General features: G+C 42.1%; 1 protein-coding gene across 1 annotated transcript; it reads left to right on the forward strand.

Annotated features, from left to right (window-relative positions):
• The first annotated feature begins 1,011 nt into the window (after positions 1 to 1,011).
• Positions 1,012 to 16,606, forward strand: grnb (granulin b). Its single transcript, XM_071899184.2, has 15 exons — positions 1,012 to 1,174; positions 2,821 to 2,961; positions 3,839 to 3,952; positions 4,889 to 5,030; positions 5,818 to 5,927; positions 7,008 to 7,137; positions 7,410 to 7,501; positions 8,461 to 8,611; positions 9,320 to 9,417; positions 9,881 to 10,114; positions 11,162 to 11,398; positions 11,941 to 12,204; positions 12,815 to 13,048; positions 13,934 to 14,188; positions 15,348 to 16,606. The coding sequence occupies exons 1-15, from the start codon at positions 1,043 to 1,045 to the stop codon at positions 15,492 to 15,494; spliced, it is 2,481 nt and encodes an 826-aa protein (XP_071755285.2). The 5' UTR covers positions 1,012 to 1,042; the 3' UTR covers positions 15,495 to 16,606.
• Positions 16,607 to 27,550: the final 10,944 nt, after the last annotated feature.

Below are 27,550 nucleotides of genomic sequence, written 5' to 3' on the forward strand. Positions count from 1 at the left end.
CCACCCAAATGTCTGGGCAGTAGTCTTGATATTTTAGCTAAGTGCTATACACTATAACTCCATTCTTGGGTTGGATTTCCCCCATAGGGAAAGTTTCTTTTCTCCTCCTCCATGGAGGTCAGAGGTCAGGGTGAGCTACAGTACAGCAGCCCTGGAGCTGTAAGGATTCAATAACTTGCTCAAGGACTTCAGCAGGCGGATGCTTGCAAAGACGGAGTTTGAACCAAAGTTGTCTGGATGAAGAGTGGTCTTTCTAACCACTAGGTCACCCTGCTGCCCCTAACTTATTCATCTTAATCAAATCCTACTTATCCATGCCACATTTCTTCAGCTCTGTGTTCATATGGTGACAATGCCTAATAACCCAATGTTTGTGCAGTTGTTGCTTATGAGAGAGGAAAAAAGTGATCTATCCCAGTGAAAGAACAGCTAATGGATTGTTCTGTCTGCTACTGTAAAAATACCTTTTGGACCAGATACTGCATTATCTTGAATTGTGCAATTGGTGCTTTCCTCTCTGTTTTTTTTTATTTGAGAAATGTTTACTTACTAGATGTTTTTTTGTTGTTGTCAGACAGTGTCACAATTTACCAATCACAAGTTTACGAGTGCTGGATGAGCTAAAGCCCTGATAACTTACAATATACACCTTAAAACTTGTGCATAGTGACATTTTTTGGCAATGTATTGGTGCTGTTGATGATAAAGCCTGAGGTATGAGTGCTATACATGCATAAAGAGGACATGAACCTTATAGCAAAAGTCTGGGTTTCTTTAGTTTGGAAATCCCGCCTATCAGTTGGAATGCTTGCTTGCATACATACATTGTTCTCCATCGCTGTATTGATTTAGTGGTTTATCACAGCCAGGAAGAATAATCTTCTCCCGCGCACACAGAAACCCAAGAAGATAAGATACAGTTTATTGACCATAAGTCATGGAGGTTCTTATTATATTGCTGGAAAACCACATTACATCATGCTGCATGGCTGATCCCCCCCCCCTCCTCCTCCTCCTCCCCCCTCGTCCCTAGACCCTGCAGATGGGGATCCTGTGTCTGGCTCTGTTGGGCCTGAGCACAGCGCTGATCTGTCCCGATGGTGGCATGTGTGAAGACAAAAACACCTGCTGCAAAAACCCTGCCGGAGGATACGGATGCTGTCCCCTACCAAATGTGAGTTACCAGTCGGGTGTGTGTGTGTGAGTCAGTGAATTAATTAGTGCTGCGTGATATGACTCAGAAATGATACAGCGATATTTATGGACCAGACGTTGATGATGGTAACATTTTCTCTAAAATTTGTTAATGACACAATTTAACAGTGTACCTCCATGTTATATACAGTATGTCGTTATTTACTGAAATCAGACTTGAGAACAACTTGTATAATAACAAAATATAAATGATAATCTTAATTGAAAATAAATACTCACTTCTTTTCATACTCTTTTGCCAGAGTTGATGGAAGAGATTTGTAGTATTGCCACTCTTTGTTGCCGCTTCTCTCAAGCAAACTTTACAATAAACTGTGGTTAGTTCCATATCTGACAAACCAAACCAAACCATCTCCATACAACAGAGGTGACGTAACCTTTGTTGGGGGCTTCTTTTCATTTTCTTGTCTCGTTCCATTTTTTCTTCCACACAGCCAGGACCCGCACTAGCTACAAGTGGGTGGGGTCAAGGTCAAAGGGGAAGCAATAGAGAGACGATTTTGGCAGATTATTTTCCCTCACATTGTTGAAATATACATTGAAATTTATATTTTCAATATTTCAATATTGCATTTTTCATATTTTTCATTCAAATATATCTACTGCCCAGCACTAGAATGAATATGTGTGTCCCAGTGATAAGTGCGCTACAGAAATAATCAACTCATTATCCATTCTCCACACTGACTGCTGTCCGTTCTAGATATCAGATACCATACTATCTACCATATTACTGTTAATTCAATAAGCCTCAAAAGTCCATAATCATACAAAACAGGCCTAAATGTTTAATTTTAGTGCAGCTGCATGTTTTTGTAGGGGGGTTATGTGCTGGATGAAAAATATGTCCTTTAGTCCTCGAGTAAGGCATTCTTGCAGTGTACAAAACCATCTCAGTAATCTCGGTAATCATCACAAGTAAAGGTGAAGCGTTTTCTTTAGCCCACTGGGCCAATCTATCACCTGTTTGTTTAGTGTGAGGCAGCTTGAGATACTTGAATTGGATGCCAGTCTGTCAAAGGTCTCAATTCAAAGGTAGAACATAAAAGGAGATTCCCGCACACTATCTGTACTTGCAATTAAAACATTTATTCGCAACGTTTCGGTACTGAGACCTTCGTCAGGCAAATATCAGTCTCAGTACCGAAATGTTGCGAATAAATGTTTTAAGTACAGACAGTGTGCGGGAATCGATTTTTATGTTCTGCCGACTTCCCAGTCCTCTCCTATGCACCTGTCTCTTGGTATAGGTGTGCGAAAAACCACAGTTTCCTCAATCCAAAGGTGCAATGAACTTCAGGATTTCAACCATTTGAACCAACATCTATTCTTCCAAATGGGCATAATATGCAAAAAATGCAGTGATATAAATTAAACTATTGATTGTGCCAATTATGAGTTTCCTTGTTGATACATGCTTATTAGATGGTACAGATAATTCCAGGATACGTGTGCATGCACATTTCTTATCTGTATAAGTTTTGGTGTTGACGTTCATGTATGTCAGTGTTGTGTACAGTTCATTCTGCCCACCAATTTCTGCTTTACTGAGGTTCAGTAAACCATGCCTTTTTCTCTCCATCTCCTGTTTAAAACCATCTGCAGGCTGAGTGTTGTTCGGACCATCTCCACTGCTGCTATGAGGGGACGGTGTGTGATCTGGTTCACTCCAAATGTATCAATAAGACTGTTTCACTACCCTGGGTGAGGAGACTCCCTGCCCAGCAGCTCATGCTAGTCCCTCAGGTAATACTAAAAGGGCTTTGTCAAGTCTAATTCGCCTACACAATTTGTTTTACTTAATAGTTCATCATTCTCTTCTTCACTGTCTCATCAGTGTTCATTTTACTCGCCTTGCATATGAAATGTCAGCTATTTGTCGACCTTTGCACTGTCAATGCTGCATAGAGTTTCCTTGACTTCAACCTTTGGACATGCAAATGTAATTGTTTAGAGAAATGGGTCAATCAGTACATTTGACACATGTCATGCAATAGATTTGTTACGTGTGCATTTTGCTGGCTGCTTGTGGCTGTTTTTCATCAGAGCAGAATGGTAATACGATATGCCTTCATTGAGGCTGATTCTATTCAAAACCTGTATTTATGCACGGTGAGCACACTGACTCTCTTTTACCGGAGTGCCCCTTTAGATTTGAGTAATTAAAAGATCAGCAAGTGCAGTTTTGGCATTTTTCGTACATGAATTTCAAATTTATGTGTTGTGTGTTTCATATAATCTGGTCCCTTGAAACCTGTTAAAAACCCATTGTACAATTTCAAATGCATCACTGAGCATCACTGACAAAATACAGAATTCTGTTTTTCATGCCTGACAACTTACTTTTTGCTTATTTGTTCTGCTAAACAACAGTGTTATGCGAAATAGATTTCCATGTACTAAAGAGCTGAAATGGGTAGGCGGAATGAGTGAGATTCATGTCATTGTTTGCTGACGTTGGTTACATTTAAAAGATGCATGAAATCTAAAATCTGTGTTTTTTGCTAATTCCATACTAATAAATAATGTTTCCAGTACTAAATACACTTGTGATCTTGCCATTTTGAAGTTTCTCACCATGTGTGCTCCTGTCATTGGTATGCATGGGTTGTGCTGGTTCTAGTTCAAAGAGGGAGTAAAGGCAGTCATTTGTCCGGACCAGGAGTCGGAGTGTCCGGACGACACCACCTGCTGCCAGCTTCCTGACGGCTCCTGGGGCTGCTGTCCACTGGCCAAGGTAGCATGCATGAGTATACCCTCACACACACATCTACATCCACACGCATACTTAAACACTTTGCATTTAATCTAAAACCACAGACCCGGCACAAACCCCAAACACTCGGTGCTTGTAAAAGAATTTTGCTGCACCATTTTCTCTGCAGATTATTTATAACCTTAATCTTTAATTCAGAGTTGGACAACTTTCGATGTGGCTGGTAAGTGTGTCTACTCTGGCAGCCACTCTGGTTGATAACCAACCGTCATTTTAAAATGTACCCGCCACTGTGACCTGTAGGAATAAAAAGTTAGCTTCCTGCCCTGCTTTTATCATGGGCTGCACGGTTATGGCTAAAATGATTCTGATTATTTGGCCTTCATCTACTCATCATACCATGTCCATATCATGGATAATACTTTGAGGTGCAGCAACAACTCTAAGGCAGAGTTTGCACTGTAACTGTGCTTGTTTGACATCATCTGTTGCTAACTGAAATATGTCTGACTCCTTTTTGGTTACTAAAATGACTATGTACTTCTCTATTATCAATGGGTTTATTCATTTGGGTTTATTCAATGGGTTTATTCATTTGGTTTATTCATTCAGTGTGGAAGAATGTTAATGGGGCATTTGATTTGATAGTACAACAGTTGTTCAAAATGAAATTAAACTAAATGTGCACATATCTTCAAATTCTGCAAATATTTATCCTGGAAATTAAAATCTCGATACACAATTATACATCATTAATTTGGCAGCCGAGCTTTACTTATTCATTTTCTGAATGAGAAAGCACAGAATTCTGTTTCACTTTGCTCCCGTCACATTTGTAAACCTCAGCTATTGTCAGCGCTCAAGTTGCACCTCTGCACTTTTCCATTATCTGCAGGAAATGGTGTGCCTTACTCAAGGGTATCGTAAGTGTCAGACATGATTTCCCTCTCTCTGCAGGCGGTGTGCTGTGAGGATAAGCGCCACTGCTGCCCCGAGGGAACCACGTGTGACCTTACTCACTCAAAGTGTTTGTCGGCCACACTAGAGGCCTTTCCCATGCTGGAGAAACTGCCTGCCAGAAGGAGGGAGAATAAGCCAGGTGGGCTATTCTGCATAGTAACAAATCAGATGGCAGCTCTCAGGGATGCAAAAAGATGCAGTTGAGACAAAACAACTAGCATCCTCAGGGCATAATGAATAGGTATAGATTCCACATTATTGGAAAACTGAAATTCCTCATCATGGAGCTAAATTTAAAAAATAAAGGACCACTGTGACAAAATGACAATAATTTTATTTTGAGTCCTGCCTCTCTGTCTTGGGGAGCAGTCGTTGGTGGTTTGAACAAGCCAGACCTGCTACCTTTGCCAGAAAAGTTAATCCAGCAATGTAATATTCTACATGTGAAGGAGGCCAATGATACAATGAGCTCCAAATGTATTTTAGATTGCTCTTTTTTCATGTGTACTGTACATGTGTTCTTATTACTTTGGATGTAAAATGATGCCTGATGACTATACAGTCGAACTACAGACTGTCTGCTTTGATATCTGGATATGTAGAGCCTAATTGGATAAGCAGTTAAGCAAATAAAACACTTTCACATGACACGATTTTCCCCTCGGTGCCAAAGCTATTTGTCCACATACTATTAGCAGTAGTTAAATTTTGCTGTTGTTACTCGGGTCTTAGCCTTCTACTTTCATGTTGGTCATATACTTTTCTCAGGCCAAAGAACCACTTGAAAAAACTCGGAAACTTGGAAAAAAAAATCCTTTGATGAGTGATAAGGTGAAAATAGGTCACTGAAGTCCTTCAATCTCTCTACGATATCGCAATAATAACTAATGAGCATATTTCTCTCTATGGTCTTCGTGTTTATGTAGCTGCAGGCGTTGCATCAGTGACTTGCCCTGGTGGGAAGAGCAGTTGCCCAGATAGTACCACCTGCTGCTTACTAACCAGCGGAGACTATGGCTGCTGCCCATACCCAGAGGTATGTGTCGCTCCGTCACATTAATACAATGTAATAGAATTTATTATTGATGTTGTTAGATGTCCCCAATTTGGCAGGAGCTTCAGATTACAGCTCTTGATCGTTATTAAAGTGTAAATAAATGGCAAAAGAATGTAGCGAACTTTGACACAGCTGGTTCTGGTAGCTACCAATAAGGTTAGGATTTATCTGACCTTGATTGAATATTTACTGGTCAAACTGCATTTAGTTACAGCTTCAGATAAAGCTAGAGAAAAACTGTCTAATCTTCCTTCCTCTCACAGTAGACGGTATTTGTAACAACTCATAATTTACCATATAATTTGTTCCTCTGCACCATAATTACAGAAATGAGGGTGCTGTAATTTACAGATAACCCCTAATTTTCTCCCTGTGATCCACTGTCATGTAAAGCAGTAGACTGGTGTAAACAGGCTGTAGGTATTTCAGAGCTGCTGCTTACAATCTTGAGGCAGAGAAAATGGATTTCTTTGATCAGCAAATCTCAAGGCAGTGAATATGGCGGCAAGAGGTCATAGACTGTGTTGTGCATTCTTGCGATTTATTTTCTCATACACACAGGCCCCAGTGTATTAGATCCACACAGTCCATTAGGTAATGACTGGGAGATGTATGCTCCGTTCATTTAGCAAGAAGAGTTTATTAAGGACTCTAATTTGGTCTGGTGTATTCCTTCATATTGGAATCTTTGGATTAATATCTTGCCATATATTAACACTATCAACACAATCTACTGTCCTGTATGGACCACAAATTTTGATAGCTGAAATTCTTCACATTCTGCACATTGATTTGTTGCACACAGTTGTTGCTGATATTTCACTGATACATGTTGCTCCTAGATATACTTCAGTGTAGGTAACAGGAGGATGCAAAGCAATGCTAACTCATATGTTGTTTGTTGTGAGATTTAGTTTGGTGTGAGATAGTTTCATAGTGTGAGACTGAAGCCAGGTGCGTTAGATTTAAACAACCTGGATGTACACAAGTGTCCTTAGTTGTGTAAAAACAACAAACTTCCATTCTTTGACTTATGTGTGATGTTTGAATCATGAACAGGCCGTGTGCTGCAGTGACCATCTCCACTGTTGCCCTGGCAACACAACATGTGACCTAGAGCATGAGATGTGCACGTCCGGTGAGACACAGGTCCCACTGTTGAAGAAGATCCCTGCTCTCCCCAATGATGGTGAGACGGTTATTACTATTAAGAGAAACTGAATCTTTTTCATATGTCTTTTCATGCTAATTTTAAGTTTGAGGACACTGTAAATTCAATTGAATGAATAAATTGAATCACAAAAAGCTCCTAGAGCTATAAAGCATTACACAAGATGAAAGTCGTATATTATGCATTTCTGCTTGAAGCATAGCTGGACAAGCATTTTCACTGACCTTGTGTCATTGTCACAAGTAATGATCATCAAACCCCTCGTCTGTCCTGACGTCTCTCCTTGTCAGTTGACTGTCCAGACAAGAAGTCGACGTGTCCTGACGAGACCACATGCTGCCAGATGGCCAACGGCACGTACGGCTGCTGTCCTATGCCAAAGGTGAGTAACCAGCTAACCTGCTCTAGGGCTGGACGTTCCTGGGAACCAGCTAGACCCAATGAGTTTGATCGGAGTTGGGCCCGATTTCCCGCTTTGTTGGGTTTTTTATTCAAGTTTAAACAATTCTAGATTCTGTACAGTTCCATGTCGCATTCATGCCAATATTTTATAGTTCTTTCTGAATACAAGAAGAGGTTTGTGTTACACTGTGAGGAATTAACTTAAACGTATATGCATGTGTGTATTTGTATGGATATGATATATGTATACTGTATATATTCTTATGTTTTGGAGGAAATCTATAGAGATGGTTTATGTTTTGTACCAAAAACCGTGATAAAAAGAGTAAAAAAAAAAAAAGAGCTAACTTTCTAAATTATAGGACTTTTACTTACTTGTAGTGATCAAAAACAGCTCAATAAAGAACAGCCACGATTTGTAGAAAGTGATTTTCTCAAGACTGTGACAAAGCGTCCAGGTATAGACGGCCTCACAATACAATAGATATGCTTTTAGGTTTGGTTCTGGTTTGGACGGAAATTTTGAAGGTGCAGCCGAGGCCAAGCTTGAATTTTCCAGGTCAAACAGTTCCCTATTCTCAGCACAGTGACTCAGTACTGTGGTGATGACTTAAGAGTACATTGCATTCACTCACCAGTCAGCAGGAAATGTCACCGTTTTCAGCTGAAGAGCAGTTCTTTTTAGCAGACATTAATGAAATTGATTTCTTTTTCTGCTTGGATAGACAGAAGATTTGTTCTACACTTGTATATATTGTGTAGCTTTATATGGATCGGAGCAGCGCCATTGCAACCTATAAAACCTTATATTATAGATGGAACTTCACTTTCAATTCCCTATTGCTGAGGTGATCGTTCTTCAAGGGGAATTGATTAGGAGCTGGGCAGCATGAATTCACCATACTGATAATTATTGATTTACCTGTCCTCTTCCTCTAGGCGGTGTGTTGTTCGGACCACCTCCACTGCTGTCCATCGGGCACCGAGTGTGACCTGGTCCACAGCACCTGTGTGTCGGCTCAGGGAGAAACCACCATGGCCATGAAGATCCCTGCCACTGTGACGACACCCACAGCGGTACAGAACGCAGGTCAGAGTGAGATGGTTGTCACTGATGGAGAAAATCCATCTTAAAGCGGAATTCACATGCGGGAGTTAGTCTCATGACATGTATTGCACAGTTCAGTCTAGATTTGTAAACATGAACAAGTCTCCACGTCAAAAGCTAGAAGCAAGAGAGTCCAAGGCCCTCTTGATCATGCAGTGTTTCCCACAGGTTGACAGTTTACTTGTGGTGATGTTGACTTGACACTGGACACAGCTTTTTTTTTTTTAGGTCAGACTGCGCACAGCAAGCAACAGCTGAGTGAGCGCCCTAGCCTCGCTAGATTAGTCTCTGGTGTGACAGAGAACATAACCTGATGCGAATCAGTTTAGATCAATTTCTATATATTGACCAACTTTTATTTTGTGGCAGCTGTGCCGATATGTGGTGGTGTGCTACAGATTAGCCTATGTATGGGAAACACTGTAGAAAATGATTAAAGTGGGGGCTCCAAATCTACCTGCAGCCCAGCCAGGTAGATTTTGATGACATCACATGTTCAAATCATAGTTCTCTGGTTTCTGGCTTTGAAAGTTTTTCATGTTCACAAATATTGACCTGGCTGTCCTAGATCATTGCAATAACAAACTGCATATGAATCCTTCTGTTGATTTGTTTTCCCATTTTTAAATGGAACTTGTTTACATGGTTGTAGATAATAATTGAGTTTATAATTTTCTGTTTATTTTTCAGTCCATTCTGTTCCCTGCAATGACTCTGTAGCCTGCGCTGAGGGAAACACCTGCTGTAAATCTTCACAGGGGGAATGGGCCTGTTGCCCGCTACCTAAGGTACTAGCATAGTATTGTGTGTGTGTGTGAGTGAGACAGGCGGACTGTGACTGACCCTCTGTCTGGCTCCGCAGTGCTCAGCACATGACCTGATTTCTTAGATCATGCATATTTCATTCATTTGATCTCCACAAGTAGCCTCTCTGATGTGATTAACACAAACTGTGTAATGTATTTTAGTACTCCAATATTCAGTCTCACTGCATCTCCCTGTTTGACTGTCTGTTCATGGAGGGCAATGTGTTTCAAACAGCTTTCTGGTACTGTGCAGAATCTCTGCCCTACAAATCAAGTAGCACATCATCAAGAAAATATTTCATGTACCCACACACCCATTGTAGTTTGGTTTGACATGTTTTCAGTTGCTGAAAAAAACCCAATGTAGAAATAGACACGCCTACATGTAATGCAATTTTGTCAATATTGTGTAACCCTTCTACAATGTACTTGCTCCTCCTCATAGGCAGTGTGTTGTGAGGACCACCTGCACTGCTGTCCCCACGGCACCATTTGTAATCTGGCAGCCTCTACATGTGATGATCCCTCGGGCAATGCTATGATGCCCTGGCTCGGCAAGGTGCCCGCCTTCAGCTTACTGACTGATAACGTCAAGTGTGACACGTCCACATCGTGCCCAGGAAAAGCCACCTGCTGCAAGACCCCCGCTGGAGACTGGGCCTGCTGTCCTCTGCCTGAGGTAGTAGGGGACTGGAAGGGTGACGTTGCTGCTGGTCTTTTAATTATGGGTGGATTACAACGTTCCTTCTTCATTCTTTGAGAAGTGGAAGGCCACCACTGCTAGACAAAATGTGGGAAGAAAAAACACATGATTTAGCCCATTATCCCCTGACGGACACACAAGTATAGGACCAGTGAATTGAATTTCCACTTTTATCAAAATGAAGAATGCAAACAATAATAGTTTTAGGACTGCAACCCACATTAGAATCAAACGACCTAAAGTATGATGATTGTGGAGCCAAAACTACAATACATCATCCCAAAAAAACAAAATAGGGAAAATGCTTTATTTATACACGCATGCTTTAAGAGTTTGACTTAGAAGTGTTGGTAAACATACATACAGAACTGTATGTTATTTGCCATCTATAACAAACAAACCTCTTACAGCCTCAAAATATATGCAAAACTCATATTTACTCATCACAGACATTGTATCAAATGTTCATGCAATTAATTTCAGAGCAAAAATGCATAAATTCAAGAAATTGCTAGGTAAATGAACCCAATGCTGGGTTGACAGGGTTTAAACAGGGTGATTTTATTGCAATTATAGATTTGGCCCTTAAAACTTTATTATATCCACAATAAAATTATGCTTTGGTATGATGTACATACTCAATAACTCAGTACAACACAAAACCAAATGAAAATCAGATGAACATCACACTTGTGGTCTCAAGTGAACTGTTCCCTCCAACATTTTACACTATAAAGGAAATGATTTCTTAAACCAGTGAGTAACTTCATGATTATTCATCTGTGAGAATCTTTGAATTGAAAATGAGGCTGGGTTAGGAAAAACAAAAAGTGCTCCTGAGAACTTAATTGACTCTCGTATAATGAATGCAGCAAAGTTGATCCTTTTGATTTTTTAAGTGGTTTAACATTTGAAGTTATAGCAAAGTTCTATCATTGTTTCCATTTTATGTAAGGAGCACCGAGAAGAGAGAATTTCTGAAATCCATGCCATCTATTTTCAGTCTATATTCTGTGTGCGTAGGCTGTATGCTGCGACGACCACGTCCACTGCTGCCCACACGGCACAGTGTGTAACCTGGAGGCTGAGACCTGTGACGACCCCTCGGGCTCCATGCCCTCCCTGCCCTGGGTGGAGAAGGTGTCCACTCTGACCATGGAAGGGCACGATGAGAAATGCGACAGGCAAACCATGTGTCCGGGAGGAACCACCTGCTGCAAGCAGAACTCTGGGCACTGGGCATGCTGCCCCCTACCTCAAGTCAGTATCTCCTTCAGTGTGTAAGGCCATATTGAGCATATGTCAGGGTGTGTTTTAAAGTTTCAACTGGTTTAAGGGTATGGTTCCTTTAGTAGAGTTTAGAGTTGGAGTCAATTCAATAAAGTAAAAATGTCAGTTGTAATTGCAGTTAATTTTCTAATGGTAGAACATTCATTCTCAGTTCGTTGTTAATAGGTTAAATAGAGCAACCTTCTCATGCATGCCAAAGATTTTTTAATATTGAGTCTTTAAGAAAATTGACTTCTTTATTGAAGTGGATGAGATGAGACAGTCCAATGTGATATTTTAAGTGTTTATTCTTGCAATTTATTCAGACATAACACAATAAACTTCCATTATAAACTCGGTGATCAAAGCAAAAACAAAGGAAAATGAGGAAAATCACTGCATGGGATACATTGATTTGTATGTTATTTAAATGTCAAGTCATGTTGCTTTAAATCTGTGACTGCCCCTTAGATCCTACATCTGAGAGGGATTTCTTGTGACATAAAAGAGCTATTCATTCTTGTTCTTCGCAGGCTGTGTGCTGTAATGATCATGAGCACTGCTGCCCCAAAGGCTACAAGTGTAATGTGGCCCAGCAGACTTGTGACAAACCTGGTGACCTCAGCCTCCCCTGGGTCCAGAAGATACCGGCCCTGCAGAGGGAGCCCATCCAGGCTGTTGCCAGTTCACCCCGCCCAGCCAAGAACATGTGTGACGCCCAGACCAGCTGCCCCAAGGACACTACCTGCTGCTTCATGAACAAGGCCCGCAAGTGGGGCTGCTGCCCTCTGCCAAAGGTAAGAGTGATGACTGAAGATGATGATTTCACAGCCTCGCACCCTATCAAGCTCTACACTTCAGTGATTAGTGCCCATCAGTCCTTCAGTCCATCAGGATCCTGTGAAGGTATTTATGCCTAGAAACACTTGGGAGGCATTTGTAACTAGGTTGGTCACTGAAGAGCCTCCAGAAAATGCCCATCATGTAGTAGACATCATTAGTGCTGAAATGATTAATTGATTAGACAGAAAATTAATGTATTCTAATTCGTTTTAGTCATTTATCAAGTAAAAATACCAAAGATTTACTGGTTACAGCTTCACAAATACTAAGATTTGCTTGCTTTTCTCCATTTCATATCATTATAAAATAAATTATTTTGGGGTTTTTGGCTGCTGGTCAGACTAATTAAGCAAGTTGAAGAATCACATTGGGCTCTGGTGACTTGTGATAGGCATTGGTCATTATTTTTGACATTTTATAGACTAAATGATTAATCGATTAATTGAAAAAACAATCAATAGATGAATCGATAATGAAAATAATCTGTAGACATCATTAGTGATTGGGTGGGAGTTGTTGAGAATTTGTGAACGAAAGAATCACAGCACCTTTCCTGGTCCTCAGGCGGTCTGTTGTACTGAGGGAGACCACTGCTGCCCCAGCGGCTACACCTGTGATGCCCACCGGTCCTCCTGCTCAAAGGGCCACCATGCCATCCCCTGGTACACCAAGCAGAGAGCCCTCACCCAGCCTGGCACCGTGGCAGATGTCAAATGTGACGACAAGAGCAGCTGCGCCTCAGGGACGACCTGCTGTAAGCTGCCAACAGGAGAGTGGGGCTGCTGCCCTCTGGTCAAGGTGCTGCACCGCAATGACTTTTCATTTTGAATAGGTTGTTAACTCGATGTAAGATCATGTATTTTAGTAACTGTGTGATAGCTCTTTAAAATGCATGCTTGTTATTTGCTCTGATGAACAGACATTGATCAAAATTAAGTGGAGGAACATTTAATAGGACAGCTCAGGTTTTAGGGAAGCCTACCTGATTTATAGTAGCCCTTTAGTCCATCTTAAAAGCACTTGCACTGACGTATTGGTTTTTGAAATCCAAGCTTGAAAGATTGTGAGGATTTATTACCAGTTGTAGTACAAGTCAATAGGGCTTAAAGCAATTTTCCTGTAAAATCACAAGCAGCATATTCCAAACAGTTGCATTACTTATTTTTAGCCCCATTGTTTTGCACTAGGATTACTAACTAATACTCTTTAATGTCTCAAACCCCAAAATACTGGTTTAAGTGCTTTGCTTTGTTGGTTCATGATTTAAAAAGCCTACTTAGAAACCTGGAAGATCCTTTTAACATTAAGGATGGGCTTGCATTACACACGGTCTCCCTCAAGCTGATGGATTGGATTGGATTTCAGCATGCCAAAACACATGCCAAATGTAAATTAGAGTTAGTGACCTGGCGTTTCCTTTGTTGGCAGCACAAGATGAAACACGCATCCACCCGTGTAAAGCTAAAATTCACCTGATTTGCTTTTCAGCGAGACATATCTCCTATCACCAAACCCTAACCACCATTGTGGTTCAGTACAAATTTACAGCCCTTGTCAGAAGGCAGAATGACTTGCAGCAGCATTAACTGCTGAATGGCTTCACTTGTGAATGTATTGAGAATGTTAAATTCTGATATGTTATCAGATACTAGATTCTGTCTCGTCCTCTCTCCTGCTCCACAGGCGGTGTGCTGTGAGGACCATGAGCACTGCTGCCCCCAGGGCTACACCTGCAACATGCAGACTGGAACCTGTGAGAAGAAGGCCCACGATCTGCTCGTCCACACCCTCCCCCTGAGCAGAGTGGTAGAGTCCAAGCAGAGGGACACCGAGGAGGAGGACGTACCATGTGATAGTACAGGGGAGTTTCGCTGCCCCAAGCAGGACACGTGCTGCAAGACCTCGGCCACAGAGTGGGCATGCTGCCCCTCACCCAAGGTATAGATTATGAGAGTGTGTCTGTTGACATAATTTGATCATTTTCTTGTGAAAAATAGATTTGGTAAACATTCTATGTTGATTTAATTTGCAACGGTGTCTCTTCTGGCTCTGTCCTCTGGAATGTGGATAATGTGACCAGTGAACATTGTCACATGCTCCAAAGCGACTCTGTAGGCTGCTATAGCCAGTAGTGTAGCCTTTTCTATTATTCCGCCTTGTTGAACACCCTGTCCCACTGTGCTCCCATTCAGTACTCTGTATAGTTCCATTATTCTTTCATATTCCAGATCATTTATGTTTGAGAGCAAAGTGTTTTCCATATGCCTGGAGGGAAATTAGCAGTGAATCAGATCTCATGGTTTTATTAAAAATGAATGTAATATATAAAAATATACAGTGGGAAATGGGAAATAATGATCAATCTATCAGTTAAACAAGCTTTAAAACATGAAATAGTCAGGTGGATGTTCTACATAAATTGCTGTTGGATTTGTGTGGCTTCAGTTTTTTCCTGAAGAGAAACACTAGCACTGCAAGCTTACAGCAAGTTGTCTTTTTGATTTGGTCCCAGTAGCTTGTCTGAATTAGACAACGATAAGTCATGTTCAGCCTATAGAGAACTTGGCAACAATTTTGGTTAACGTATTCATGGGACATTCATTATTTCAGTTTTAGTGTAGCCTTATTATTGATAAATCTGTAATGCACCTGGTCTGGTAGTAACCTAAAGGTTTGGTGAAGCAGCTTTTGACTGGAGGTTTGCAGGCTTGAATACCCAGATTGGCTGGGAAAATGTTGGTGGGGAAAATGAATAACTAGTATCATAAAATGAGTAACACTCTCCCCTCCCTCCACAACCACCGTCCCATCAGCCCCCTTTGCTCCAGTGGAGTGTATCCTTGTGTGAACATGAATCAGGGCAGTGCTGAAAAAGAAAATATGTACAATATGACTCTTGTTACAGGCATGTTACTAAAGTAATAGCTGCAGGTGACATTTCATATTGTAAAAGTCATAGTCAGACTTGCTTGTTTTTATGTCCTTTTTTCTACATGATCAGTATCTGAACACTTTAAAGCCTCTCATTCAGCCTTTAATGTTAACTGATTGTGTAAAACTCTGGAAAAGCTTAATCTAACTGCTTTTCTTCTGGCAGGCCGTCTGCTGTGCTGACTCAAAGCACTGCTGTCCTGCAGGATACTCATGTGACCTGGCGGCCGGAGGTTGCACCCAGCGAACCCAGCCAATCTGGGACACTTCCTTCTGGGACAAAAAGAGAAACTTTGTCCCCCTTGGACTTTAATCCAAACGAGATGCACTGATCTACTCCAACCCTCAGTCCCCTACACCCGTCTGCAGCACATATTGTCTATGGACAAGGGACAAATAGTTTTCATTTCTTTTTGTTTGTTTTGCCTTTCATGGGAAGTGTAGACTATAATATTTACCAGGTAAATAATATAGTTTTGCACGCATGAGCATTTTTGATGAGTTGTGGAGAAGACTTGGGCTTGGTGCAAAACATGAAAGACATGCTAAATTTGTCTCTGGCAATTAAAACAATATATTGAAATGGAAGCGCTTTGGTTGGAAGATCATTAGGTAAATCTGGGAGATTACAGCCGCTCAATTTCTTGAGATTTATCTTGTTGTAATTTCAATTCTTGTCATGTTTTGCACCAGGCAGAGAACATGTCATCACTCCCACTTCATGGAAATCATAAGCAACATATAGATGACAATAATATAACCATGAGAAATGTAGTAAGAAATCTTTATATACCACATAACTTGTTTTGCAAACCTATACATACCACATAGTATCATTTAGGGGTCTCTGAATTAGAAACAGGAGGTTAACATGTAGCTGGCTATTTCCTCTCAAAGCCAGCTTGCTCCATTGGATTTTTAATTGAAGTTGAGTTCCTGCCCAGTGCTGTTTAATTTCTCTACTTAAGTGAGAAACATGAATGTACTTGTCGCCTTATTCTGGGCAAAATTTGATAAAATCACTGCAGTATAATTGGTTGAGGATGTAGTCGCTAACTCCAAAGTGTTTCCATCTTCACCTCCCGTTTATTGCTTCATGGGCGCAAGTTGTTCAGTTAAGTGTGCTGGTCTCATTCAAAGCATTGTCAATCTAGGAACAATTGTATCGTTATAAGTGTAACTGTGATTTTGATATAGGTTGATTTTTATTTAATTTTTTTGCTGTGTTTGAATTTATATTGAAGATTGCAATGAGAGACCCAGAAGTCATTATGAAATCGTATAAAGCTATCTCATTCATTTTCCTACAGCTAGCATACAGCCAAGATACATTTCATATAAAGCAGTGAGAAAGAAACAAGTCAGTTCATGATAATCACAGTTGTTTGATGCAAGTTGTAAGAAATTTGAATCTCTAGTTTTATTGCCATAGACTTGGTTAAAGCAAATGAACAATGACTGAGCATAAAAAGAACTTGTGCCTTTTTAAATTTCACCAAGAGGTGTTGGTTGGTCAGTATCAGTTATCCAATTTCTACGTGTAACTTGTCTGGAAAATCCATCCGATTAGTGAAAATCGATGGAAAAAAGGGCAAATATATTCCTTTATATCGGACAATTCAGTCTAGATTTGTCATCAACAGAAACGAGGGCCAAGTCAGTTTCAGTGTCATGAAGAAACGAGTCGTGGGCATGCTCCATAGGCAGTGAATGGAAAACAAACTACATGGACACTGCGACAGGCTGATTGTATGGCATCATTGCCTTATTTTCCGGTTTGGAGAAGTTAACTCTACGTTGAATTTAAACTGTATGTCTAAGCTCAAGCAAACACAAAAGCATTGTCACTACAACTACCACAGTCGGTTTCCATTCATTTTCAGTGTAGCAGCTCCAGATATTGTCTCTCTATGACATCACAGATTAGAGCCTGTGTTCCCTGGTTTCTAGCTCTGGGAGTATGAGCTGTTCATGGTTCATTTTTACACAGAAGGGTTTTGGAAGGATTCTGAGTCAACATGATTTACTTTGTTCCATTTGTATTTGTCGTAGCTACTTCCAGATAAATGTCTTGTCTCATGAAGGAATTTTCTGCAATGATTTTGACTGTTACTTTTAGCAGTCTTTAAAATATTTTACATTATTGAAGAGGGGAGCTTTGACTCATGAGTGAAATAAAGTTGTACAAAATATCAAATTGTTTTCCATGTGATAATTCAGTGATGTCATCCTTGGAGATTATCGGTTGACATCGGATGTTCAAGCCCTCGTGGAATGAGCCCCCGCACTTCCTTTGGCCTTTTCCACCCATATCTTCTTACCCCACCCACTCCTCCCACCGCCCATGTCGTCAGAAAGTTGTTATGGCGACCCAAGTAAATACGTGTTGATGGGCAAGCAGAGACACAAGCATTAAATGAAGCCGTGACCCTTCACTGGCGCAGCTGTGGGGGGTTGTGTCCCACTTACTGTCTGCTTGGCAGCCCAGCACAGCCAGTATGGAGTAGTTCAATTTCATACGCCCTCTGGTGGCCAAAAACACATAGTGACGCTTCTGCTTGAGTTGAACACAATGGACAACAGATGAGGTTTCAGCTCTAAATGAGGCCAGCTACTCCTCTCCTGTGTGGCTCCATTGTTATCAGGGATAAGTTCTCTACAGGGGGGTTAGTTTTCTGAAGGCCCTCTAAGACAGACTACTGCCTTTTTATTGAGATGCAGAGATCCAATACAGATTTGGCTGCAATTCACTTTCAAATCATTTAATTCAGGAAGTGGTTTATCCTCATAATTCAATTATTAAACACCTTTGGGCATGAGGGATTTTTCATATTAAACCTTGAAACTTAATCAACCCTTGCCCTGGTCTGGTTTTGTCATGGCTGTATACTACTTTAAAGCTTCCAAAGATCCTGTTCAGCAGATTTTATATTAATTCCATCAACATCTCTGACATAAATTGTTGTGAGTGAAAGAGACCTGAAGGAGCACGAACGACCCTGGAGAGGCTTTCCAGATCTATGTATAGCCACTTTGACCCACCAACAGTGGAGAGGACTGAACTGACAAAAACCCATTGACGTGTCAGCACACTTTCTCCACAGCCTCACTATTGGTCAGTCACTGATCCATTCAGATGTTGCCAGGGAAAGGGACCCCCCAAAACACACACACACACACACACACACACACACACACCTCACACTCCCTCCTCTGGCATTTTGCTAATTCCCTCAGGAATGTATAGATTCCAGTCATCTGAATTTGGGACAACAAATGTGTTGGTGGAGAGGAAGCAGCATTGTTGGATTGGTGCCAATGGCCAGACTAGTAAAGCATGAATGTGCAGATATTAGTTATTCATTGTCTTTGCACCACACTTCATTGAATGATGAATCATTGCATGCTGGAAACATTCCAGTTGAAACCTTTGGACAAAAATACAGTATACAATATTCAGTCTTGGTTTTTTTTAAATAGTTAAAACATTCAATCAACATTACAAACTTAGTCACAACCAAACCTGACTGACTGAGCATGGCAAATCAATTCATATTAAATTCAATAAATCTGATGATTTATATCTAAGTTGGGCCCTTAAAAGTTAAATGCCAAGATTCTTTTGCTTGAACACTTTTAACTTTTACAACCATCTTACAATCTGTTGCTTCACAGAGCTAGAACTGATCTCTTTCTTCAAAGTTGCCAAAGCTGTAATCAGTGAAACATTCAACTAGGGAAAAGTGTCTAGAAAGAGTTGTGAGCTGTGTCTGAAGAAGCTCTCTTGTCTGTGTCCAAGTGTCACTGAGGGCATGTACAGTATCTATGCTAGAGTGTCTTTGGAGGTTGGAGGGGGCAGTGGATGGTGTGTGTGTGTGGGTGGACAGGCGGGGGTGGTGGGTGAGGTACGAGAGCTCATAACTCACACACGAGGTCCACCAATCAGGAGGGCCGGTGGGGCAGAAAGCCGGTAAGTTACACTTGGAGACCGAAACACACACACACATAAACACAGGACAGACGGAGAGACAGGCAGGAAGGAAGAGGAACTTCTACCGGACCACTGGAGTGATTTCACCCAGACCTGAAGCGGGAAAGGAACAACTGATTCTCCTGTTAGCTGGTACAGTATTTCAGTAAGCTGGTTCTTTTTAACCCACACTGTGAATCTGGCTTTGTTTTAGCAGAGATGGTCTCACTCTCAGGTCACCGAGTTAAACGGGAAGTGGCTTTCGGGAAGCCAGCAGTCCAGTTGACAGGAAGTAAACGGTGGAACTGGTGATGCACCAGATGACCAGGGTCAGGATCTGCTCAGCTCAGAGAATATGGGACCAGTTTTTTAAGATGTAGTGCTGGTGTGACAGGGGAGGGATGTTGTGATTGAGAGTTTTGAGTGTTACCTGACTACCAAGAAGTTGAAATTATATGTTTATGATTGTTTTAGTTATTTTGTTTCCTCAGGAATATGGAACACAGGTGTAGCTCTCCTCTTTTCATTTTCCTGGTCCTTAACTCTTGTCTGAACAACAGTTTATAGTTATATTAGCACTCTACAATTATAGAATAGTAATAGTTTGTCTGTTTGCAAAAATATACATACCTGTTGTACAACAGTTACAGTATCAGACACTTCAGATATGCTGCGCTCTATGCCGTCTACAAACTGTACTCAGGCACAAGCAGCTTCTGTATGAGGTCTTTAGCGCAGAGACCCTTTAAGTGCGGCGTTTGTGGGAAGAGTCTGGTCTTCAAGAATTGTTTTGATCCCCCGGTCTTCACTGTCAATATGGCGGGCGCTGAGGAAGAGAGACTTTGACAGCTGGCCGGCCCAGTGGAAGGCATGCGGTTCGCTCCGTGCGTGCCAAAGCTCTGCATGCTATTTATACTCACCTTGCCAGGATCACTGCTGGTGTCTGCTCATTCACACCCAGCCATGGCAAATGCCACCACATTAAAATGCTTGCCAAATACATAACTAAATTTGCTGTTTCCACTAGGGTTTGACCGGCATGGATGTTTGAAGGCTGATACCACTACTGATATTTTTGGATTGAAGCTGCCGATAATCAATATTTTGTGGCAGTAGTTACAGCTACATGGATTCAGTACTCCTGTCAGTATTCTTGTCAGGGTGGGAAAGCCTCTGAAACAGCATTTAGACCATGTGACACTAAAACTCCATTGAAGGTGGGCTTTAGGTGGGTTGCAGCTCGTTAAGGCAGGATCAGGCAGGGTGAAGCAGGTTTCATCGCAGGTTTTACAGACTGTTGAATAAAATATTCCAACACCACACTGGAATGATTGCTCTGGTCAGCCATCTGAAATAATAATAAGAATAAAAAACATATTCACCAACTGGGACCTCCTACATGACACTGTCTGGCTGGTATCTGATTTTTAATAAAAGGACAATATTGACACAATATATTGGCAAACCGATATAGCTGTCTGACCCTAGACTCCACACTAAAAAATGCATATTGACTCATGCCTTTTTCATCTCCCTGGTTGTCTCTGAATGTCTCATGAACCAACACCAAAGTGAATTCTATTTGGGAGTTGTCGAATTATTGATGAGACAGATTGTTGCCCCACCTAGCTTTATGTCCTGCGATGTCTTTTTGTCTGGATAACAACTGTTCTGGCCCAGTTATCCTCACTCACAACTTCAAATGGAATCTCTCTGGCTGCAAAACATTGCCAATTTTTAGGGTGTTAACACATTTTATGCTGTTACCAGAATACAGTGTGCATGTTCTAGTTTTCTGCCATTCTTTTGGATTCCATTCTACACCAGTTGTTGAGAATGAGTGTGTGTTTTGTTCTTCTCCTCTTCCAGCTCCCATATATTAGAAGAGCACCTATAGCGGAAGAGCAATGGCCATACCTAGAATGTTCAACTCCAACACACCGTTCATCGTAGTGACGGGAGGATCTGGGCTCTCATTTCTTGGCAAGGACGACAGCCAAGAGTGTGAGGATGAAAAGGAGTCGCTGGTCCAAGCCATCGGCCCTCATCTGAGTCGGGTGATGGAGCATGGTACTGCCAAGCATGTGGGCGCAGAGGGGCAAGAGGAGTCTGAAGACGATCCTTATGTGTCCATCATCGCACAGGCTGAGGGTGAGATTGTGGGCCTATGTGGATAAGTGTGAATAGTTCGGTAATAAAACTAGAGATTCATACTGGAAATGTATGCATTATGGATTCATGACAGGGTTGTTGTTGATAGCCCAGATTTTCCCAACCATTTTGGGGAATTGAGCCACTTACCTTCTGGTAATAAGCCCAGTTCTCGAAGCTTAGCACTTATGTAAAATCACTTAATTACTTTATTTAATTCTCAACATGGCTGTTGAGAATTGCTTCATATTTTAGAGCTTACAGTATCTTCTGTGACACCCAGTGGGTGATCTCTAATCTAGAATGTGACTCTATGTCCCAGGAGAAGACTCCCAGGAGTTCAGCCCCACCAACACACAACAATACCTCTACTCAAGATCTCAGCTGCTCGAAAAGCAGAGGTACTTCCCAACGCATGATCCACATCCCCATATCTTATTGTCTATGCCTCTCACTAAATAAAACAACAGTGAGGACACAGTCATTTTGATTGATCTCAAAACTGGTCAACCTCAGGGTGTAGAGGCCCCTGAACCTGCAGAGCTTCTGTTAGTATTTTTAACATACATCTTCTGAACTGCAGGTCCCTCACCGAGAAATCCGCAAACACAGAAGAAGAGGACTTCGACGAGACCCCCAAACTCCTGCACTACCGCCTCCGCAGGAAGCAGCGGAGGAAGACCAGGGCAACAAGACAGAGGAGGGAGGAAGGGGAGGAGCGTCCGATCATCCAGGGTCTGTGGGTTCAGGAGATCGACTGGCTGAGATCAGCGGATAACGAGATGACATCACCTGCCGACATCATACCTCCTCCTCCTCAGTTTACTGACTGGATCGTGCACCCTTGCAGCCACGCAGACTGCAGTTTGAGGGTGGTGTCTCAGTCCCATGCGCATGAAGGGGAGTCTGCGTCCTGTTGCAGCTGCGCAGATGTGTATGACTGTGTGAGCAGACTCGAGGATGTGTCACTGTCAGAGGACCAATATGGATTAATAGATGCAGAAGACACATCTAGTGTTGATGGCAGGGGGGCGTCAGACTCTGACTGCGGCCTGGAGCAAGCGTCGGAATTCATTTGCACTCATGAGAGCGAGTCTGACTCATCCTGCTGTGTAACGGATGGGTGTGACTCTGTATGCTGCTTAAAGGACGTGTCAGACACAACCTTTGACCTCATGGGTGTGTCTGGCTTTAACTCCTCCCCATGCCATGCTGAGTGGGGTTTTGAGTCTACCTCCAGTCGACAGAGTGTGTCTGAGTCCACCACAGGGGCTTCTGGCTGCGCACAGAGCCTGCTGGGAATGTCTGACTCCACCTGTACTCTTAGCGTTGAGTCTACATCCCTGTGTACAGATAGTGTTGGGGCTGTGTCTGATATTGACACAGTGCTGGATGGACTGAGAGGCAGAGTGACACGGATGCCGAGGCACTTTGCTTCACCTTTCTTCAAAGATCTGTTAAAGCACACTCCGAATGAGTGGAAGACCAATGTACATGTCAATGAAGGAATCATATTTCATAATGTAAGACATTTACATTCACTAGTTTTTTCTGATATCTGACATTAATATGCCTACATATGCCTAAAATACATGATGTCTCAGTTACATGCCTTTAATACCCTTTAATACACACATTTTTTTATGTATACTGACCATATAGATTCCCTACAGTCAATCTCTTATCTATGCTTTGGTTGTGTACTTTTTGTATTTTTCAGCAACTTCAGCCCAGTAGCTGTAAGTACAGGGAGGGAGAAGAATACTGCACCCTTCACCACATCCAGAACGGCTCGTATGGTGATGTGTTCTGTATACGGGACAAAAAGACCGGATTTGAGTGTGCAGCCAAAAGGGTAAGCCAAGAAAGCCAAGAAATACATACCATCCAAAGCTTTTGAAACCACAATCTTAGCTCTACAGTACAGAAATGATAATTAAGTCTCAAGCTGAACTTGCCTCAGAAACTGATAATTGAAATGGTGTTTAGCTGAATGTCGTCCCTTCCAGATTCCGCTGAGTCACTTCAGCAGTGAGGAGGTGAGCACGTGGAGCGCTCTCAACTCTCCTCACGTGGTGGAGCTCTTCGGGGCGGTGAGGGAGGGGCTGAACATCGTGCTCTTCATGAACCTGAAGCCAGGTAAACTTTCTTCAGTGTGAAAATAACAAATAACACCTTTACTTTGTCATAATTAACATGAATGCCTCGTTTACAGCCAATGGAATGCAAAAAATCTTATTTAGTCATAACTGAAGTAATGAGACTTGTCTAAACCTTCTTAGGTTGTTTGGCCCAGCTACTAAAAGAGAGGGGCAGCCTACCTGAGGATTTAGCACTGCACTACCTCCGTCAGTTACTGGGGGCGCTGGAACACCTGCACCATAGACATGTCCTGCACCTGGATGTCAAAGGTATGTTAACTTCTTAGGGCTGGGTAAAATAGTTTTTAGTGTTTTTTCCACCTGCTTTGTGTACCAAATGAGTAGGATCTACTGAATCAGGATGTTTCATTTATTTTTATTTCAGTTTACTAAATGCTTTGTAATGCCTAGTTTGGAGGGTGTAGTTTATTAAAATGTAGGCCAACAACCATGTAACCACAGTGCCCCATCTCTCCATGTAGTAACAATGGAATTAATTCTATCAGCAATACTTATAGAGAAGGAGCCCCATAAAATGTCTGCTGGGTTCACAGTGACCTCGCTCCACCAGTGATAGCACCTAATCCTCAACTGACCCCTCGCCCCTAAACCCTCAGTAATCCATACTGAGAGGATTGAGTGGGAAGGACCCATTCAAAACAAGCCCCTCCATCCTGCCCTATCAGTGAGCAGGTTCACTAGCCATCAAATTAACCAATCTAATCGTATAAGATCTCTATGAGGGGGTGAAAAACATGCCTGTGTGTATTCTATTATCACTGACATTTTTGAAGATGTTGCCCAGCACACCCTCTAGTGTCAGAAGATGAGAAGTATCACCCACTGTGTACCCATCAATCTGACAGTCTATGGCTCCTATCAGCACTTAGACTCCTAATTTCCCAGTCAACCATTTCATATTAAACACCAGTTAAAAATATTCCCTCTTATTAACGCCTATATCTACTGATTTTATTCCAGTTGATAATGTGCTGCTGTCCGCGGACTGCAGAGACACGTTCCTCTGTGACTTCGGTCTCTCTGAGACATTAGATGACAATGGACAGAGTACCAAGGCATTCAGGGGTGAGTGAACTGCAACCTAAATAAATAAATAAATACAAATGGAGAGAAAAGCAGTGTCCAGGCTCCAGGCTTTTGACTTAACCACTGCTAAAATTCAATTACTTTCCAATTCTACTGACAGAAATAAAGCAGCTGCAATTCAAAGGGTTACTGATCTTTTATAACTCACAGGGTAGCCTATATTTGTTAAGCTGATAAAAGGCAACACTGATTGTACTGATTTGTATTGTACTGGTTCTAATGGTTCTTATCTACCTGGATCTTCCCCTAATGGTAAATGTGACTCTGACTGGTGAAGAATAATGAATTGTGTTATCACGTCCTTTGGCAAATACATGACAACATCAAACCCTTCAAAGTGAATAGATATTTCGACAGGGGACAGTAATTGACCTCTACCATTTTCCCTAAAGAAATTTGGACATCCCAGTTCCCCCTTCTACCATGCAACCCAAATTAGTTTGCTCCTAATGTGTGTGCAGTGGTGATGGTGCAGGGCTCACATTTTAGGCTGCCGGTCTTATCCAAACCAACCTCCAATGAGTCCAACAGCAGGATAAGATTAAGTTGCTAGATTGCCAACACTACATGCGGCCAATTCTAAGGAGTTCACAGGTCAAAGCCATACTACCAAGACAATAGATGTAACAAATATTCCTGTCTACCTACTGGAGGTCGAAAACTGCTAAATATAGAAGTAAGAGCCAGGGAAAAGGGTATAAACAAAACAGGAGCGTGTTCAGGCGCTAGCAGAGAAGGAAGACAGGAGAGAAGGGGGGTGTGATTTAGGGGGGAAGGGGAGGTAGGGGAGAGATGACAACTGAGTTACTGTCTATCCGTGCCCCAGGGTCTGGCTTCCCTGGCACCGAGACCCACATGGCGCCCGAGGTGGCGCAGGGGGACCAGCGCTGTGCCAAGGCGGACGTGTGGAGCAGCTGCTGCATGCTACTGCACATGCTCAATGGATGCCACCCCTGGATACGCTACTATTCCCATCCACTGTGTCTCAAGGTCAGAGTCTCCTTTTTTTCCCCTCATGGGAAAAATCATTTTTAGCACAAACCTCTTGGCTTTAGTCTGCGTCATATTAAGATGATCTTGGCATGAGTAAACTCCCCCCCAAAAATACAGCTATTTTCTGACACAAAAACAAAACATTTGCTAGAAAAAAGCAATGTGATAGTACAGTAGGTCATTGTATATGATTGTGGATGTGTAGCACAAGCTATAATAGCCTACTGTTTTCAATATGTTGAGCTAGATGCTGCTCCAATAAGATATTAACATGTAGACAAACTGGGAGGTATTTTAATGTCAAACCCTGAATTGACAGAATTCAATTTCAGCCCTATCCCAAAGATAAACACTGTATTCAATATAGCAGATAGATATTCTGACATTTCTTGTCATCTGTTGGTCAGATTGTCAGTGAGCCTCCACCTCTATGGGAGGTGCCCTCCAACTGTAACCATTTCACCGCCAAAGTGTTCAGGGCCGGTCTCCAGAAGGATCCTGACAGACGGGCATCAGCCAGGGAGCTCAGGAAGAAGACCACCAAGGCCCTCAGAGCAGGTTGTGGCATTAGTTATTGGCCTTATAATGCCGTGGAGTGCATTTTACTCTCTGTACTATCCATATTCAACCAAATATTGATTGAAAGCCTTGATCTCCTTTCCATTACTAGTGTAATTACAGAAGTAGTTACAGCTGTTGCGAGATTAGTATTGAGAGTATTGAGAACACTGACAGAAAACTTTTGCTCCACAGTTGGAGGTCTCAGTCACTGGTCCCTCAAAGGTGTCTGTGAGAAACTGGATCATGGCAGGAGCCAGAATGGAGACATACCCTGCACTTTGTCCCCTGGTATCCCCTCGACCCCAGCCAAGCCAGCATCAGCTGCCATCTCTGCACCCACGATGTACTGGGTGAGCCCCTGGAGAACGAGGGCGGTGGACGAGGACAGTGGTGACTGGGAGGAGGGCGTCTCAGAACTAGACCAAGACTCTGAAGTGGAGACAGATTCCCTGACTAGGGAATGGGAATCGCAGCCAAAATCCTTGCGGGATGATTACGTTGCAGATGACAAAGACTGGGAAACGGGGTCAGATTCTGAAGTGGATATATATATGGGAGAGGAGGAATATTCTCCGAAAAAGGGAGTGTGGCCGAAAAATGACAGGGCCTATGAGGGGGATTGGGAGGAGGAGGAGGAAGAGGAGGAGGAGGAAGACTGGGACTCTTCCTTGTCCACAGAATATTTCCATGCTCTCCAAGCACATTTCCCTTTGCTGCGTAAAGGCCAACAAACAACTGTCCATTCATGGGGATCAGAACCAGAACTGGAATACCTCAGAGACGGTGAGTCAGAAAAGCTCTGTGTTTTTATAAGATGTAAGGACAGCTCAGAATGGGCAACACCCTTCTACTTTTCCCAATCGAAATACATATCCAAAATAAATGTCACTCCTCTGCTGTGACCAAATGGTTATTCAGATACTAGATAGCACAAGTTAAAATAGTGCCTGTAATGTCTGGTTAAGCTATGACTAACCTTTCTTCTGTTGCATATTGTCGCTGTCTGGTGAAAAACTCGTACAGTACCTCCAAAATACCAAGTTTCAGGAACTAAGATACATATACCCTATGATAGACTCAATTATCAATAATGGTAGAATTCTCAACCCGTAGAACACCATGTAATCCCTCAATTGAAGTGAAAACATGAAAATCACCAAAATTGAGTTACAAGGTTTTCACATGACAACAGCGATATTTATGGGGAAGGAGAGCTTGACCATAGTAGCTCACTGAAAAGTTTGGTTCTAAGAGAAATTACCAATATGTCGTCTCTCACTAGGTGTAGCTATAGGCAACACGATCCAGAGCCTTTCCCCAGAACCCCGAGATCACCCTCCGTCCTGCTTCAGCTGCTCGGACACATCCCAGATAGACGCCACAGACAAGGTGTGTATGGATGCAGACACAAAGACGTGTGTGTCAAAAATCAAAACCCTGCAGCAG

The sequence above is a fragment of the Centroberyx gerrardi genome, chromosome 20, assembly GCF_048128805.1.
Source record: "Centroberyx gerrardi isolate f3 chromosome 20, fCenGer3.hap1.cur.20231027, whole genome shotgun sequence".
NCBI classification, from domain to species: domain Eukaryota; kingdom Metazoa; phylum Chordata; class Actinopteri; order Beryciformes; family Berycidae; genus Centroberyx; species Centroberyx gerrardi.

Bases quoted from the DNA above. Each gene is read 5' to 3' on its own strand.
- grnb (XM_071899184.2), top strand. From the start codon at position 1,043: ATGGGGATCCTGTGTCTGGCTCTGTTGGGCCTGAGCACAGCGCTGATC. The intron at 2,962-3,838 runs GTAATACTAAAA...TGCTGGTTCTAG, and splicing joins AGCTCATGCTAGTCCCTCAG to TTCAAAGAGGGAGTAAAGGC. The intron at 9,418-9,880 runs GTACTAGCATAG...TCCTCCTCATAG, and splicing joins CCTGTTGCCCGCTACCTAAG to GCAGTGTGTTGTGAGGACCA.